The 16,919-nt window shown below is 44.5% G+C and overlaps 1 protein-coding gene across 2 annotated transcripts in view; it reads left to right on the forward strand.

Moving 5' to 3' along the window:
• LOC127636399 (netrin receptor UNC5C-like) overlaps nt 1-16,919 on the forward strand; it is a 246,330-nt gene that overhangs the window by 178,043 nt on the left and 51,368 nt on the right. For both annotated transcript variants that reach the window (XM_052116850.1, XM_052116851.1), the window contains exons 5-7: nt 3,618-3,798; nt 8,909-9,076; nt 10,283-10,447. In XM_052116850.1, the coding sequence (XP_051972810.1) occupies nt 3,618-3,798; nt 8,909-9,076; nt 10,283-10,447 (514 nt within the window). The remainder of the gene's footprint in view (nt 1-3,617; nt 3,799-8,908; nt 9,077-10,282; nt 10,448-16,919) is intronic.

Consider the following 16,919-nt stretch of genomic DNA (forward strand, 5'->3'; position numbering starts at 1 on the left):
TCAATATAAATAATAGTTTAATGATAAACTTAAAATACAACATAAACCCACACATGTCCGTAAACGATCTCTCTCTCCCACACGATCCTCTGCAGGCGACCTTTATCCCTCTCGGGAGGCTTGATTAGCCTGATACGGGACCGGGTGTGTACGATCACGACCCCGCCCTCCGCCCTGCCACATTCCTCCCTCGTTCTCTCAGGCTGGGGAGCCCCCAGCATGACATACACCCCCTCCCTCTTTCCCTGTGGGAGGGCGTGCTTTAAGCCTAGTCTGCCAGCAGGTCATCCCTGTCTACCTGGACGAGGGAGGGGACAAGGGGAGGGAAACAGAAATAATAAAAATGGGTAGGGGGGGTACTTCCTGTAACAGTGTAGTACCCCCCAAAAAAACACTGTAAAATTTAAAAGAGAGGGAAAAGGCCAATGCGGAGCGGCGGCAGTGAGCCCCTCCCCGCTCGGCGGTCTCAGACCCCGGTGCGTTTCAGCGGCCGGTAGGCGACTCCTGCGCCCCTGGCAGTGGCCCTGGTTAGGAGCCCCTTCTCCCCTCGCGGTCGGCGGCCATCGTCCTCTTTCAGGCGGCTGGGCTCCTCGTCCCCCGGCAGATGGCCGCGGCTGCTCGGTAGTGGCAACGTGCTAATTTTGTTATTTCAGATATCTGGAAATTAATTTCTGATATCAGTGAAATGGAGCGTAATACCAATATCTTAAGTTTCTTACTTATTATGATTGCATTACAGATTTCCGAAATTAGCATTTTTCGGAACACTGCGTCTCATTCACCCATTCACACTCATACACTAATGGCGCAGAGCTGCTATGTGTAACAGGAGCCAGCTGGTAGATAGCTGTGCAGTGTGTAAACCTCACTCTCCTGACCTCAAGAGGTGCACTAGCGGCTGACGCTAGAGGCTGTAGCCTTTAGCCTCCTTGTTAACGCACCCGCCTCCCACGCCGGAGACGCCGGTTCGAGTCCCGCTCGAGCGGGCGAAGCAGAACCGGTTTCAGTATGCAAGATGCTAGCCTGCCATTGGGAGCAACTTGGGGTTCAGTGTCTTGCCCAAGGACAATTCGGCATGTGGAGCCATGTGGGCCGGAATCGAACCGCCAACCCTGCGATTAGTGGCCGACCCAAGACTACCACCTGAGCCACAGCCGCCAGAAGTACATAGATGTGTATATGCAATTTAAACTAGTAAGAAATGTATTATAGATACTATCTGTAATTGCGTTTTGAACAGGAGTGAATGATGGATCCTTTTAATGCAGTTATGTTGATGAAGATGTTAAGAATTATGTTTTACTTGTTGAAATCCCATTTATTTATTTGTTTTTACTAGTGAAAACCTACTTGTATCAAACTTTTGCATTGTCACTTGTAGTAATTCGGTTGCTAATAAAGAATTTGCATTTGACCTAGTAACAATGGGAATGGAAAATATCCTAAACATGATTAAGTCATTTCAGCTTGCCATACTACAACATGCAAACCCAACATTTGTCAGTCGTCACCGGTTATCTTCCTTCCTCTGCACATATCCGACGTCTGTCTTAGTGCACTCGAGAGACCAGTGAAACGAGAGCATTATATGGACTGGACACAGTCTGTTGTTCTGTCTGCTCAAGGCTGAGTGGACGATCTGCATGATTTACAATCAAATAAAGGTTTTAAACGGTCATTCGCTCTCAGGATGTGACCTCTGGGTCAATATCAGGGCCATTTCGAAACAGGAAACTCATAAGAAAAAAGGTCAATGTGCCTTCAAGCGCCTAGAAAATATTGTAAACATATTGTGATTTTTTTTCAGGGGAGATTAAGAGGGAACATGATCAATATTGGTGTTTTATGGAACTCCATTTTCACTGACATCAACACTTGTGATGTGTGATGAGGAGGGAGAGGGAAAGAGCAAGGGAGAGAGACAGAGAGTGGAGAGAGAGCAAGGAAAAAATGAACACACTGGTCCCCAACCACACCACCATTTGGTCCTCGGCCATCTGGGCAACGGGCGATGCCGGGCGATGGCACTGGACCTCGCCTCCTGTTGGACAGCAGCGAGCTCCTCTACCTCCCGGCAGATGTCATCGGCTACTCTGCTTCCCGGCTGATGGCAGCGAGCTCACCCACCCCTTGGCAGATGGTAGCGGCTCCTCCGCGACTCTAACGACCAGCAGCGAGCTCCCTGGCGGATGGCAGTGGGCTCCTCCGCCTCGGATGAACCATTCCAGAACCAGCGTATCATACCTCCTTGGCGCTATGCACCTCCCCCAGCAGCGTAGGGCTTTTCTAACGGCACGCCTTCCTCCGATCCCGGATTTGGCACCACTGTGGCAGACTCTGACTTCCCTACCATGGAGGAAGCTCGAACCGAAGTGAACAATCAGCAGAACTTTTATTACAAACTCCTATTTATACAGTACAACAAAACATAGACTCACACACACACACGCATCTCTCTCTCTCTCAAACTGGTGTCTCCGGCTGGTCCTTATCCTTTATGTGTGAATCTTGCGTTATGTCTGAAATAGAGAAATGTACCCACCAGTCGTTATGAACCATCAGAGTAATACAGGAAGATTGGCAAAAATAAATTCCAAAATGAATTGGCATTTTTATTCCGTGCACGAGATGTGTTCATTGTTGAGTTTGAGTTTCATTCTGTGTCATTTGAGGCATCATTGAGTCTGTGTCGTGTATTTGGCGCCATCTCCTGGTGGTCATATGTAACATTGTGCTTCATGTGGATTATCTAATGATCTATACATCTGATTATCTTGTGTGTGGACTCGTTTGAAAGATAATCACCTAATCTATGCATCTTCCACTTCTGTTAATGTTATAAGCGAAAACGTGTTAAATAGGAAACACTGACTTGAATGCCAAAGTCAAACTTGGATATTACCAGCTATATATTTTCATCTGTGAGTTAAACTAATAGTCTGGTTGTATTTTACTCTTTGAGAGCTTTCCAACAACATATGACACATGAATATTTGATCAGCTGGATGTTTTTATTGATTGCATATATGAATAATACGTACATTATTTTTTTTTTGGTAAAAGATTAAAAAAGAGCACTTCTGATTTTCCTCCAAGTTTCAAAGCACGTGTTCAGTTTTGGTCATAATGTCAACATGCATTGGAAAGTAGAGCTTCTAATCTTTCAAACGACGCCTATTTTCGTGTTGGTCAAAAAGTGTAGTTATTCATATTTTGATGACAATTGCTTTTTCTCGTGGGCTCGCCAGAGGGCCCATCTGAGCTTAAAGGGGTTACTTATGGGCTACAAGTGTGGAGAATTAGATACATTTTAATATGATATACTAGTATAAAGATACAGTATATTTTTCATAAGAATATGCATGTAAATAAATGGCATTAAGGTCATTAATATTACATTTATATGCATTTGCAGGAGCATGTTGTCATCTTGAAACCCCTAATGAGCGTGACTCACGCATTGTCTATGATGACGTTGCAATGTATTACGAATGAACGTTTATGTCAAATAAAGTGAACTTCAAAAGATATATCGTGCTCAGTGTGTAGGGAGCGGTGAGCACTATATAGGGATCCTGCGAATTGGATAACAGCAATTCTCGTTTTTGTCTTTGTAGGTGGAATGGCTGAAAAATGAGGACGTTATTGATCCTGCAGATGACCGAAACTTCTACATCACCATTGACCACAATCTGATCATCAAACAGGCCCGTCTCTCCGACACCGCCAACTACACGTGCGTCGCCAAAAACATTGTAGCCAAACGACGAAGCACCACAGCCACGGTCATTGTCTACGGTGAGTCTCGTAATCTCATAAAGCATGTCACCTGCTGTTAGTCTAATGGAAGTCCTGATGAGGTGTTTTTAACTTTGATGGCATCATGGACTGGATCTGTGAGTTTATGATTAGAGACTGTTGCAGCCAATCTCAGTGACACTTTGACCAGCGGCTCAGTAGCTTTATTTTCCTCCAGCGCGTTGCAGTCTTTCTCTTCTGAAGCTTCTTTTAGTCGGATCTTGCCGTGAAGTTCCCTCGAGCAGGGAAAATGTTCCTCTTCAGAACAGAGAGGCACGCTGACAGGTTGGAGCCATTTGTTACCCCCCTGCCGATGCTTTCAAACGCCACTTTGAGTGTTGAAAGAATAACACTGTGTACATCTTTCCACACAACGCAACGCTTTCAGCGAGCGTGATGCGTTGTGAAGTCGTACCTCAGCATCTGTTTCGCCATTGTAAAACGAAGACGACTCTTTCAAGAGCTCTTCAACAAGTGAAAACAACCCACCTGCTGCGATCATTTACCATTTTCCCCACAGATAAACCCCCCCATCTGCTTAAAGCCGGGAAGCAGATGTTTTCATTTCACATGCTGTAATAAATTGACTTCTCTTCCTCATCTTGAGGCCAATGTAATTACAGCTGCTCTCCAGTCTACCTTGAAAACAAACGGTTCGGCCTGCAAGACTCTGGCAACCGTCGGTTGAGTTGTGCGATTGGTTCAGAGGGTAATAGTGCGACCCGCTCGAGTGTGATGGCACAAGACGTACAGGAGATAACGCACGCCTTCCTCTTCATGCTTAATGGAATAGTTCAGTTTTACTCACCGTCATGTCTTTCAAACCCTGTACTGTTTTTCTGCTCCTGTGAAACACAATATTAGATCTTAGAATGTCTGAGCTTCTGTTTTCCATACGGCAAAAGACTTAATGATGCAATGCTCCAAAAGAGTCCGTATGACTGATGGCATCAATGACGTTAAACCAAAGACATCATTTTTTAATTGATAAAATTTGAGAGCTGATATCTTAAGATTATCAGTGAATAACTAATACCTGTAGCTGTAAATATCATGTGTTGGATGACTTTTGAAGACTTTTTGTAGGGTTGCAACTATCCGATACCTGAAGTCAGGGCTGGACTGGGAAGAGAAATCGGCCCGGGATTTTACATGGCAACTGGCCCAACTGTTGGGGGGGTGTTCGCTGTACTTTTCTGCAAATCGCGGCACCGTTTTGTGGTCCGTTCTGCATAACGCGGCGGCTCCTTGTTGCTTATCACAAACCCGCTCGGTTCTCACGATGGCCAGTCCGCCCCTGATTGGCACAAAAGTGCATCGGCCCTCTGGGAAAATGCCCGGTATGCCACAATATCCGGACAATGTTCTGCACTCTCACGAACGCTCTCATTAAAAACAAAGCGGTCTAATCAGCATAATAAATCAATTGTTTACACCCTTGTGCCTTGATTAGAATGGGAGCGTTTTGATTTTCTCCTGTTGATCATTTTCAGTGTATTTAACATCTACGTTAAAAGCGAGCGGTGCAATATGCAAAGAATCCTAAATAATTACAAAGTGCTTTTCGCTCTTGTTCTACAGCTTCTTTTCAAGTGTCAGGGGATGTTTGTTCAGTATTCATTTCCTGTGACACCACGAACAGAGCGGGAACATAAAGCAAGCATCTGGGCATTCAGACGGGTTAAATCGTGCGCATTAGGATCAGTCTTTACTGATTGGATGGAGGACTAATCGAAGCGGCTCTGATTGGCCATTTCCGTTTCATTGCTCAACGGAGATGTCTGTGATTGGTTAGAATTCTCAACCACTGCAAAAACACACTATAAATAGAAACCACTGACGCAACAGGAGCAGACTTAAATCGAACGCTGCAATCGTCAGTATTCACGATGACATAATCGTGGCAGCCGTAATCGTGATTCGTTTTTCGATTAATTGTGCAGCCCTATTATATATAATTGCTATTTTATTTTTTGGTCAAATAAAAATCTGCACAACAGATCTTCACATTATTAATGAAAACATGCTGCCTAAACACTTGCATTTGTGATATTGATTATAGATAATATTACTAATAATAATAATAATTATTATTATTATATTAAAACAACCATTTAATATGATATAAATTTTATTATGAGTATTAATGCTACTTATTTATACAGTAGTTACATTTTTACACACATCCAATTGAGCAGAGCTTTTATTCGAGCGGGACTTTTATTTTGACAGACCTTTGAGTTCTTCCTGTTTTGACGGGTTAGTCATATCAAGCTTCCCATTAATGCTATATTGTTTTTTTAAATAATTAAAAGTTTCTTTACAGTGATACACTTGAACCCTCCTTGTTTTATTTTAGTTTTTTTTTTTTTGTCGAGTTATCCTTTAATTTTGGGGTATTCCACTGAAACAGGAAATCTTTATAAACACCTTCAGAGCTTAAAAGGCTAACTGTGATATATAACATTTTATAATTACATTTGCATTATTATTACTATTGTTGTTGTTGTTGTATTACAAATGACAATAAAAATAAATTAAATGTGATTTGTGTTCCAGAAATTAACTAAATAGCATGACTGATATCCCATCACAACTAAAATTAAAAACAAAATAAAAGCGAGATCTGTAAAGTCCCGATACAAGCTGAAAGAGCTGAAAGAAGTGTGAATATATCAGGTTTTTACTGGAATTACTGGCAAAATAAAGTCTTTGATCTCTTGTACTGTTGTGCTGGTTTGGATCGTCATGAAGGTGAATAAATAATGACAGAATGTTTAAAAGTGGGAGTGAGTTTGTGTGTCAGTCAGTGTATAGTTTTGTGTCTGAAAGCAGATGTACAGATACAGCACACACTCCTCGCTCCTTTCCCGTGCTGGAGAAGCTGGTGATGATGTCATCGCGGTCGAGTTTCACCTCCAGTCTTTTACTGTTGTCATTCGACACCACTCACAGCGTCTCGAGAGCGGCCGGATTAACCCAGCGCCATAATTCTAACTTCTTCCTCTCCATTATCACCGCACGCTTCTGTGTTATCAGCCAGACGAGCGGGAAAAGAAAACATCTCTAAGAGGAACGCTCCCCATGTTTGGCTCCAGTGAATCCAAGAGAAACTGTGAAAGGGCAAAAATCTTTGATGGATTCCTCGAGTCAAAGGGTCACAATCTCTCTCCTGCTTATTCAGGCCTAAACGCAGTCTGAGGAGGATGTTCCCCAAAGCTTTGATCTGTCGAGCTCCAAAAATAACACAAGCTCCATAAAAGTAGTCCATATGACTCCTGATGTATATTCCAATCTTCAAGTCATACAATAGCTATATGCTCTAAACTGAATTGCAAAATTGGTGGTGGCGTAGTGGGCTAAAGCACATAACTGGTAATCAGGAGGTTGCTGGTTTGATCCCCACAGCCACCACCATTGTGTCCTTGAGCAAGACACTTAACTCCAGGTTGCTCCGGGGGGATTGTCTCTGTAATAAGTGCTCTGTATAATACATTGGCATCACAAACTGAAAACTATTGAGTTTGAATGATGCTGCATCCCGGCAACTAGGTGTCAGTGTAAGTCTAAGATGACTATTTAAGGTTGCTCTGGGGGGATTGTCCCTGTAATAAGTGCTCTGTAAGTCGCTTTGGATAAAAGCGTCTGCCAAATGCATAAATGTAAATGCAACAGATTTGGCGAGAAATAATTTGCACATTAAATGTCAGAGCGTAATAAAGTCACACAACACGTCACGTCTGGTTGACACAATCCAGAGACCTTTGTACTGACTCCAGAAGAAAGATGCCCAGGGTCCTGCTCACCTGCGTGAACGTGGCTTAGGCGCATGCTGCATGAGGGACTGCAGATGTGTCCAGGGCAATAAATCACAATGTCCGTACTGTGAGATGCCTTAGACAGGGAGACAGGAAGGACAGCTGATTGTCCTCGCACAGAGATCGGTACATCTGAATATCACACCTGCGGGACAGGTACAGGATGGCAACAACGCCTCCCCGAGTTACACCAGGAATGCACAATCCCTCCATCAGTGCTCAGACTGTCCACAATAGTCTGAGCGAGGCTGGACTGAGGGCTGTTGTAAGGCAGGTCCTTACCAGACATCACCAGCAACATCGTCACCTACGGGCACAAACCCACCTTCACTGGACCAGATGTCACCGGCAACAATGTCGCCTACGGGCACAAACCCGCCTTCACCGGCAACAACGTCACCTACGGGCATAAACGCGCCTTCACTGGACCAGACATCCCCGGCAACAACGTCGCCTACGGGCACAAACGCGCCTTCACTGGACCAGACATCACCGGCAACAACGTCGCCTACGGGCACAAACCCGCCTTCAACTGCAACAACGTCACCTACGGGCACAAACGCGCCTTCACTGGACCAGACATCACCGGCAACAACGTTGCCTACGGGCACAAACCCGCCTTCACTGGACCAGACATCACCGGCAACAACATCGCCTACGGGCACAAATCCGCCTTCACCGGCAACAACGTCACCTATGGGCACAAACCCGCCTTCACTGGACCCGCCTTCACCGGCAACAACGTCGCCTACGGGCACAAACCCGCCTTCACCGGCAACAACGTCGCCTACGGGCACAAACCCGCCTTCACCGGCAACAACGTCGCCTACGGGCACAAACGCGCCTTCACTGGACCAGACATCACCGGCAACAACGTCGCCTACGGGCACAAACCCGCCTTCAACTGCAACAACGTCACCTACTGGCACAAACCCGCCATCACTGGACCAGACAGGGCTGGCATAAAGTGCTCTTCACTGACGAGTTGACATGCATATACTGTAAATGTTAGTGCTGTCAATCGATTACAACTTTTATTTGCGATTAATCAAACTTTTTTTTTGTAGTTAATCACGATTAATCACAGATTTTGAAAGGGCTGAAATTTGACACTATACTTATTTTCCTGACAAAATGCATTTATTTCCATTTTAGGAAAGAAAATAAACAAAATGTAATGCTTTTTCAACATTTTCCAAACGAAGCCTTCCGCAGTATAAAGATAGAAATGCTCTAAAATATCTCAGATGAATCTTGAACATGCACGTTCTCCTGTCTCTTTTTCTGTGCAGTGAACGGCGGCTGGTCGACGTGGACCGAGTGGTCGGTTTGTAGCAGTCGCTGTGGGCGGGGCTACCAGAAGAGGACGCGGAGCTGCACCAATCCAGCGCCTCTGAACGGAGGAGCCATCTGTGAGGGTCAAGCCATCCAGAAACTGGCCTGTAACCCCCTGTGTCCAGGTATAATGAACAAATTACATTTTTGTAAATATTAATCTTGCGAAATTAACAACTGGGCTGCAATTGAAAATATGCAGTTCAATTGTTATTTATTTAACAGATATAGTAAGACCAATTCTGAAGTAAAATATTGATCTTCGTTTGGCGAAACGTCCCGAACACTTCTGTTTAATGGCCAAGTGGCAATGGTTATCAGACAATGCCAATAAGTTGCCAAAAATCACCCGGTTAACCGCTCTCGCCAATATATTTATCACTTGATTACTTGCAGTCAACAATAATAACAAATGGGTGTCTGGGTATCTCGGCAAGTATTGATACTGATTATCACACCTGGAGTCGCGAGTTTGTATCCAGGGCGTGCTGAGTGACTCCAGCCAGGTCTCCTTAGCAACCAAATTGGCCCAGTTGCTAGGATAGTCACATGGGGTAACCTCCTCGTGGTGGTGATTAGCGGTTCTCTCAATGGGGCGTGTGGTGAGTTGTGTGTGGATCGTGGAGAGTAGCATGAGCCTCCACATGCTGTGAGTCTCCTTAGCAACAAAATTGGCCCGGTTGCTAGGATAGTCACATGGGGTAACCTCCTCGTGGTGGTGATTAGCGGTTCTCTCAATGGGGCGTGTGGTGAGTTGTGTGTGGATCATGGAGAGTAGCATGAGCCTCCACATGCTGTGAGTCTCCTTAGCAACAAAATTGGCCCGGTTGCTAGGATAGTCACATGGGGTAACCTCCTCGTGGTGGTGATTAGCGGTTCTCTCAATGGGGCGTGTGGTGAGTTGTGTGTGGATCGTGGAGAGTAGCATGAGCCTCCACATGCTGTGAGTCTCCTTAGCAACCAAATTGGCCCGGTTGCTAGGGTAGTCACATGGGGTAACCTCCTCGTGGTGGTGATTAGTGGTTCTCTCAATGGGGCGTGTGGTGAGTTGTGTGTGGATCGTGGAGAGTAACATGAGTCTCCACATGCTGCGAGTCTCCGCTGTGTCATGCACAATGAGTCACGTGATAAGATGCGCGGATTGACGGTCTCAGACGCGGAGGCAACTGAGACTCCTCCTCCACCACCCGGATTGAGGCGAGTAACCGCGCCACCACGAGGACCTGCTAATTGGGCATTCCAAATTGGGAGAAAAGGGGATAAATAAAAAAATGAACAATACTAACAATACCTGCGGTTTGCTTAAGCAGTTTTTTTGCTCTTTATTCCAGTTGATGGACTGTGGACGGAGTGGAGTAAATGGTCAACGTGTGGGACGGAGTGCACGCACTGGAGAAGAAGAGAATGCAGTGCGCCGGCGCCCAAAAACGGCGGGAAAGACTGTGAGGGGAACGTACTTCAATCCAAAAACTGTACAGACGGTCTCTGTATGCAGAGTGAGTACCAGCCCACATCTACTACTCGTGCCTCACCGCCGTGAAGTTTATAGCCCACACACACATTTCTATTTCACCACCCAGAAATCCCATAATAATCCTCGGATACTCTCTCCCCTCTCATCGCTCTTTCAGTGCACACAAATCTCTTTCTTATACAGTATTTTTGTCTTGTTGTCCAGTACAAAATATCCAAACATCCTTAAAACTAGAAACTTGTAAGCAGGGCTGGACTGGTAATCTGGCATACCGGGAATTTTCCCGGTGGGCCGACGCAGTTTGGGGCCGATCAGGGGTGGACTGACCATCGTGAGGACCAAGCGGTCCACTGGGTCGGCCGCGAAATGTGCCGAATTGGCCACGATAAGAAAAACGAGCCGCCGTCTTTTGCAGAACAGATCATAAACGGCGCCGCGATATGCAGAAAAGTACATCGAAAATGGGATCGGGACGTCATCGAGACTCGTAGATGGTCCAGTAACCATTGAGGAACCGTTTAGTAATGCCACAGTAACCACCCAAAACACCCTGACATTGCATAAATACAAACAAGTATCATAAAAGACAAATCGTTTATTTATTTATTGTGGTTTTTCACTCTTCTTTCATTCTTAAATTGGTTAAAAATAACAAGAACATATCTGGAGGGTTTAAGGATATTTGGTAAACCAGATGACAGTACTGGTGCTCTCTCCTGTAGAACACTCGTCATCAGATTGGGATGAGTTATTTCGATGTTGTAGTAATGATATACGTCCGCTTAAATAATAGGTGACTGTGTTGCTCGTGTCGACCGCAGTGTAAATATAGATTGTGTGATCTGAATGTAATGACTCCACATACACACACGGACACACGCTCACACACACACACACACACACACACTCTCACACACACACACTCTCACACACACACTCTCACACACACGGACACACACACACTCTCACACACACGGACACACACACACTCTCACACACACGGACACACACACACACTCACACACACGGACACACACACACACTCACCCACACAGACACACACACGCGGACACACACTCACACACGCGGACACACTCACACACACACACTCTCACACACACGGACACACACACACTCATACACTCACTCACTCACTCACTCACACACACTCACACACACACACTCACACATTCTTGTACTCACACACACGGACACTCACACACACACTCAAACACACGGACACACACACTCTCATACACTCACACACACACACACACACACACACACACAATCACCACCACAGGGACACACACACAAGGACACACACAGACACACACACACACACACACACACACTCTCATACACACACACACACGGACACACACACACACACACACTCTCATACACTCACACACACGGACACACACACACACACACACTCACACACATTCACACACACAAACACACACACTCACACACATGGACACACACACACACTCACACACATGGACACACACTCACACACACACATTCACACACACACACACACAAACACACACACTCACACACACACTCTCACACACACACTCTCACACACACGGACACACACACACTCTCACACACACACTCTCACACACACGGACACACACACACACTCACACACACGGACACACACACACACTCACCCACACAGACACACACACGCGGACACACACTCACACACACGGACACACACACACACACACACACACATTCACACACATGGACACACACACACACACACACACACACACAGACACTCGGCAGCGTTCAGCAGCTATATTTAAAATAATATGTGATTATAATGTACTTACAGAAAGTTTTATAATTGCTCGGCGTCAGTGATTACTGTGATTTGAAGCCTAATTTAAAAAGCGCGCGAGTCGGTGAGAGAAACTCCACGTTTGTCTTGTGAAGGCAATTATAGGTGTTGACAAGCGGTTTTTATAATTCCTCACATAATGTTTAAAAGAGAAAATAAAACTTCCTCCGGTTCCATCTGTTATTCCTCTGTAATCATGCCATTGAAGGAATGGTTCACACTAAAATGAATCATTTACTCACCCTCATGTCGTTCCAAAAACATCAGCTGTTATTTTTTCCTGTTTTAAATAAAAGGAGAATTTGTAAATGAAAGTCACATCTACAATGGGTGTATCTTGCGTCCTGTGTGGTCATCCCCACCTTCCTCGCCCTGGGAGGAGACAGGAGGGGAAGACAACAACAACAATAAAAAATAGGCGAGGGAAAAGGCCAACACGATGCGAAAGAGAGACAATGTTTCTCCGTCTGAAGCGATGTGTTCAGTGTGTATCCGCTAATCCTCCTCCTCTCGATGAATCCTGGGTCTCCCATCATCCCTCGCTTCCGTCGGCCAGCACGTGCCGCAGGACTGAAAATAAGATGCTGTAATAATGCAAAAGAAGTTGCATTTGAGAGGGAAATGTGTCGCTTGCCATCATAAACGATTGAGTTTCATATTCATTTTGATTGGGTCGTGAAAATGAAGAGGCCAGGGGTCGCAGAGATGCAGCGCAGATTGAATCAAACGCCGTTAATGAGTATCAGGAATATAATTACCAGTTTCATTTGAGTGTCCGCATGTAAATGATGAGTGAGGAGTAATCGAGGAACGATTAGAGTCATCTCACAAGAGTCATCCGTCTAAATGTGCCTGATGTTCGTGATTTCATAGAGACTCTTATCCTTGAATATTAACTACAGGTTGATCACTCAAAAAGAGATTTATTTCACTGCACCATGGGAACCCAGACAATAAATGGTACTGAGCAAAGACCAAGACTGATATTACAGGAACTCAAGACTGCAGTGGTGGTGTAGTGATGGATCAGGTGCTAGTATCATTGTACTTCTGTGTTTACCATGGTCCAAAACGACTACCGTATTAATATACCATGATATTGACATGTTTTTACAAGGTACTTAAAATATCACTATGGTACAGTGCTGTGAAAAAGTATTTGCCCCCATCTTGATTTCTGTTTTTGTGTGTCATACTAAATATAATAATCGCTGAATCGTTTTCAGCAGCATGAAGTTTGCTAAAAGGTTAAACCCTGTAGCACACTGTCCCAAGGTCTATGATAGTCTGATAGTATGCTAATATGCTAGTCTGTTAGTATGCAAGTCTGATAGTATGCTAATATGCTAGTCTGCTAGTATGCAAGTCTGATAGTCTGATAATATGATAGTATGCTAGTATGCTAATAAGATAGTCTAATACTATGATAGTATGCTAGTATGCTAATAAGATAGTATGCTAGTATGATAGTATGCCAATTTTGCTAATATGATAGTATGCTAATATGCAAGTCTGATAATATGCTAATATGCTAGTATGATAGTCTGATAATATGCTAGTATGATAGTACGCTAATTTTGCTAATATGATAGTATGCTAATATGCAAGTCTGATAATATGCTAATATGCTAGTATGATAGTCTGATAATATGCTAGTATGATAGTATGCCAATTTTGCTAATATGATAGTATGTTAATATGCAAGTCTGATAATATGCTAATATGCTAGTATGATAGTCTGATAATATGCTAGTATGATAGTATGCTAATATGATAGTATGCTAATATGATAGTATGCTAATATGATAGTATGTTAATATGCAAGTCTGATAATATGCTAATATGCTAGTATGATAGTCTGATAGTATGCTAATATGATAGTATGCTATTCTAAATTTGTTTTTACAAGGTACTTAAAATATCACTATGGTACAGTGCTGTGAAAAAGTATTTGCCCCCAACTTGATTTCTGTTTTTGTGTCATACTAAATAAAATAAAACAAAATCTGACATAAGAGGCAATCGGACTAAACACAAAAGGCAGTTTTTAAATGATAATGTTATTTATTGAGGCAAAAAAGTTATCCAATACCAACTGGGCCTGTGTGGAAAAAGTATTTGCCCCCTACCCATTCATAATGAGGTTCAGCTGGACTAGACACACCCAGACATGATTACTAAACTCAACTTTTTCAGCAGCATGAAGTTTGCTAAAAGGTTAAACCCTGTAGCACACTGTCCCAAGGTCGAAAGAAGTTCCAGAAATGATGAGGAAAAAGCTGATTGAAATGCATCCGTCTGGGAAGGGTTAATAGCGATTTCAAAGGCTCTGGGACTGCACAGAACCCCAGTGAGAGCCATTATCTCCAAATGGAGAACACTTGGCCCAGTAGTGAACCCTCCCAGACTTGGCCAACCTTCCAAAATTCCTCTAAGAGCGCAGGGACGACTCATCCTGGAAGTCACACAAACAGCAAGGACAACATCCAAGGAACCGCAGGCGTCTCTCGCATCAATAAAGGTCACCGTTCATGACTCCACTCTCAGAAAGACACGGGGCAAAAATGCCATCCATGGAAGAGTGGCGAGGAGGAAACCGCTGCAAACCCAGAGGAACGTTAAGGCTCGTCTGAATTTTGCCAAAACACACCTTGATGGTCCTCAAAGCTTTTGGGAGAATGTTCTTTGGACTGATGAGTCGAAAGTGGAAATGTTTGGAAGACGGGGGTCCCGTTACATCTGGAAGTGTGATGGTGTGATGGTGTCGGGATGCTCTCCACCAGTGAATCCTAAAGGAGAACGTCCCGTCATCAGCCCGTGAGTTGAAGCTCAAGAACAGCTGGATTATGCAGTGAGACACTGATCACGCATAAGAGTAAGTCCACCTCTGACTCAAAAGAAGCCAAATTAAAGTTTTGGAGTGGCCTAGTCAAAGTCCTGACTTGAACACGACTGAGACGCTGTGGCAGGACCTTTAACGGGCAGTTCATGCTCAAACCCTCCAGTTCTGCAAAGAAGAGTGGGACAGAAGCGTTGTGAAAGACTGATCTCCGATTATCGGAAACGTTCGGTTAAAGGTGCCACAACCAGCTATTAAGTTTAAGGGGGCAGTTAGTTTTTCACATGGGTGGTGTAGCTCTGGATAACTTTTTTGCTTCAATAAATGTTGTCTCGTTTGAAGATCTAGTATGTAAAATACCTCAAAATAGAAGAAATCGGGAAGGGGGCAAATACTTTTTCACAGCACTGTACATGCCCCAAATATGTTTCATGAGCAAAAATCCGGGTGGCGGAGGACGAATCTCAGTTGCCTCCGCGTCTGAGACCGTCAGTCGCGCATCTTATCACGTGACTCGTTGAGTGCGTTACCGTGGTGACGTAGCGCGTGTGGAGGCTTCACGCTATTCTCCGCGGCATCCACGCACAACTCACCACACGCCCCACCGAGAGCGAGAACCACATTATAGCAACCACGAGGAGGTTACCCCATGTGACTCTACCCTCCCTAGCAACCGGGCCAATTTGGTTGCTAAGGAGACCTGACTGGAGTCACTCACCACACGCCCCACCGAGAGCGAGAACCACATTATAGAGACCACAAGGAGGTTACCCCACGTGCCTCTACCCTCCCTAGCAACCGGGCCAATTTGGTTGCTAAGGGGACCTTGCTGGAGTCACTCAGCACGCCTCCAGGTGTGATAGTCAGCGTCAATACTCGCTGAGATACACAGACCCCCCCATGAAAAGCATTTATAGCATTTTCCACTACATGACAAATATAATGACGTTAAAGAACGTACACATCTTAAACAATAAGTCTTTCAAAATCTATTTTTTAATTCTCAAATATCAGACGGTACCCTCATGGGACAGTATATTGACGTGGTGCTTCAAGGTATTTCAAAGAACTCGATTTCATGAGTTTATGCCAGTTTTTAACTTGGTTAAAGCAGCTTTCAGGAAATGAGTCATTGAAGTGATTTCTCTGCCATTCGAATCTCCTCGTTGTCTTGGTGAAATGCATTGTGGGGCATTCGTTCCGTGTCAGATTGAGGAATATAAAACCCATAACGCTGTAGATTTAGATGCTCACCCCCTGATTGATTTCTAGCAGCTAAAAGGGTGAAAGCACTCTCGTCCGTGCTAATGACTCGTCCACTGGCGTTCAGCAGAAATCCACATTATATGAACGCTCACATTAATGCAAATATCATTGATATGTGAACTCCAGTCCAGCTCAACCTGCAGCTCACACGGAGACGTTAGGAAGCATTTACGCGCTAATGGCATCACAGGACGAATTAAATCTGCGTTTGATCTCTCACAGTAAATGCGCTGAAAGTTATTTGGTTTTGGAGTTTGTAAAGTGCTCTCATGGTGTTTCAGGAGCGTGTCAGATTGGATTTGATGGGCTTTTTCTCTGTTGCATCTATAGTTTTAACCTTTAGCGCTTCAGCTGTGCATTGTGCGTTTGACGTTTCGGCTGTCTTCGTTTGTTATGATGTTGCTTTTCATGGCTTTACTTAATGTACAGACAGATGACATTCTCTTGACATATCGATCTGTAGAAAGGGCACGACAAACACAAGGGCAAACTCTGGATTTTTCTTCACACAGAAACTGGATCTTGTGC

Source organism: Xyrauchen texanus, chromosome 44 (genome assembly GCF_025860055.1).
Source record: "Xyrauchen texanus isolate HMW12.3.18 chromosome 44, RBS_HiC_50CHRs, whole genome shotgun sequence".
Lineage (NCBI taxonomy): Eukaryota > Metazoa > Chordata > Actinopteri > Cypriniformes > Catostomidae > Xyrauchen > Xyrauchen texanus.